This window comes from Montipora foliosa, chromosome 3, assembly GCF_036669935.1.
Source record: "Montipora foliosa isolate CH-2021 chromosome 3, ASM3666993v2, whole genome shotgun sequence".
NCBI lineage: Eukaryota > Metazoa > Cnidaria > Anthozoa > Scleractinia > Acroporidae > Montipora > Montipora foliosa.
In genome coordinates this window covers 60,338,875-60,341,374 of record NC_090871.1, presented here as the reverse complement: position 1 = coordinate 60,341,374, position 2,500 = coordinate 60,338,875, and the positions used below count along the sequence as shown (strand labels likewise).

Below are 2,500 nucleotides of genomic sequence, written 5' to 3'. Positions count from 1 at the left end.
AGCCCAAATTTGCCTATTAGGAAAAGATTAAATGCAAAAATTGAAGTGCCTGAGTGTGCACTTACTCGTAGGACGTGGGATAGAATATCAAGATAGGCTTTTTCAGTAAAGAAACACAATGTATGGAATAGAAATGTTCTTACAAACACTCCTTGTAAAACTCGAACGTGGTTCTTGAAAAGTCCTTGAATACCCCTGGAATTTTACATGCAAATCCAGCACGAACCCTGGTCATAGCGAAACCAATTGCGCTATCTAATGGATAGTGATTTATCCGGCGGATAGCGCTATCCATCGTTTGAACAACTGGGGCCAGCTGTTTTTAACTGAATATTCATTAATATTCATCTGTCAGTGATCCGCACTATTTACAGTGGTCCTCATGAGTCCAAATGATAGACATTATTATTATTATTATTATTATTATTATGCAGTAATTAGTAATTAATTATCATGCAGTAATTAATTATTGTAATTAATTAAGTATTATGATTAATTAATTAATAATTATTAATGCAGTTATTACTATTATTATTATTATTAGTCTCTATGGGAGTTGTATTTGTGGTTGGTGCTTCTCTACAAACAGGAATATGTCTGTCACTTAAGCTATGCAATCAACAGTGGTATCATAGACTAATGAAGAAAATTTAATTGATTGGTTTTCAGTGGTGTCCATCGAGGACGCTTTTGATCAGGATCATTGGGATGCATGGTCAGCTCTGACAAAAAAGGTTTCGATCCAGATCGTTGGGTAAGACATTTTATCATAGAAGTACTGAGATTTACTCACAGAAATGACAGTGATGAAAAAGTCGTTTTGTATTTTTTAGACATAGCCAATCAGTGACGCGAACGATGAAATTTCACTAGTGAAAAATCATCATTCGCGGCGTTCGATTGGATGAACGGTGTTTTTCACCAGTGAAAAGTGATCGTTCGAGAAACTACGTGATTCTGGTCGCGGAAACTTGCATGCCGTCCTTTTATTTTCAAGATGTTGCAAACCTTTTTAGGAACTAAGAATGAAATTGGAAAAGTTGATGACATGCCAGCAACGGAGTTGAACAATTTTCACTTCATCGTCTAATCTCTGTTGTCATTATTGTTTGAAAGAAATCTCATTACTTATAAAATAAACATATGATGAGCGTTGTAGGTCCGCGTTGTAACTCTTAGGGCAAACTTCGACCTCAAATATGTTTAAATAAATAAATAAATAAAAACAAACAAATAACTTCATGGGGTACAGGGATGGCGCAGTGGTGACCCGGTTTCGATTCCCAGACTTGGCGTCATATGTGGGTTGAGTCTGTTGGTTCGGTTCTCTGCTCCAAGAGGTTTTTCTCCGGTTTTCCCCCCTCCAGGTTTCAGTTTACAGTGTCCCCAATTGGTCCTCTAGCGCTAGAACGACTAGTCACTTAAATAAAGTTTCTTTCCTTTCCTTTCCTTTCCTTTCATGGTTGTTTCGCTCGTACGATTTTTGTGCACTCGGTGTGAGGAATCGCAAACTCACTCGTTCGCTGCGCTCACCAAAAATGAATTAATCTCTATTGAATATGCCACTTAACACGAAAATTTGGTTTATATCATTCAAGTTGATAAACGTGAACTAAGCGCAGTAAGAAAGATTTGCACATTGAAGCTCATGTGTTGATTGAGCGTTAGCCCTTTGTGGAAGTGAAGCGGAGAATCATGGGTTGTATCGCCACCATGTTGGTTGGCGAAAACAAAAGATCTCTCATTAATTTCTTTTGTTCGTCCACCAGAAGTCGTGCATTTCTCTTTTGTTACTGGTGTCTCTAAAGGTTGGTTGTAAACGTCCTACTGGTGGAACTATGGTGATTTGAACCCAGGATCTCCGAATCTCAAGGCAATTGCCCTGACCAAAGGGCCGCACTGCCTTTGTGAATAAATGAATACATGATGAAACGAAGAGTTTGATGATGGAAGTCTTTGTGTTACTTCGCTTTCCTGCTTTCGTCTTTTGGGTTGACACGAGTATTTCTTGAGTTTAACTGAAATTCGTTCCTCCCACAACTTTTCATTTGCCTAGAAAAGGAATAAGCCGCCTCCTATACACCTTATTCCAAAATGGCCGCTGATTTATGCGGATACAAATTGGCCCTTGTTGCCTCGTTCAAGATAAAATATTCTTTTGAATTTTAAGCTTAAGAACGAGGCATCAAGGGCTAATTTGAATAAAAGCAAAAGAATATTTAAAATGGAGACCGTTTTGGAATAAGGTGTATGTAAGCTGCAATAGATTTGTCAATGAATAATATTTTCTTGTTTCATCAGAGATGATCTGACTGTTACCAATCCAAAACGGTAAGTGTTGGTTTCACATTTTGTAACAGTGACTGAAGATGGCACTCTCTCTTTATACATTAAATCTACACGAAAATGTACTCTCGTCTCGTGGGCGCCCACAAAACCAGCGCTTTGATTTTGACGTTCTTTGAAACACGGTAGCGGAAAGATTTCTTGTTGCGCAATT

General features: G+C 38.0%; 1 protein-coding gene across 2 annotated transcripts in view; it reads left to right on the top strand.

Moving 5' to 3' along the window:
• The window catches only part of LOC137997849 (alpha-enolase-like), a 21,008-nt gene that overhangs the window by 14,408 nt on the left and 4,100 nt on the right, over positions 1–2,500 (top strand). For both annotated transcript variants that reach the window (XM_068844143.1, XM_068844142.1), the window contains 2 exons: positions 670–754; positions 2,302–2,331. In XM_068844143.1, the coding sequence (XP_068700244.1) occupies positions 670–754; positions 2,302–2,331 (115 nt within the window). The remainder of the gene's footprint in view (positions 1–669; positions 755–2,301; positions 2,332–2,500) is intronic.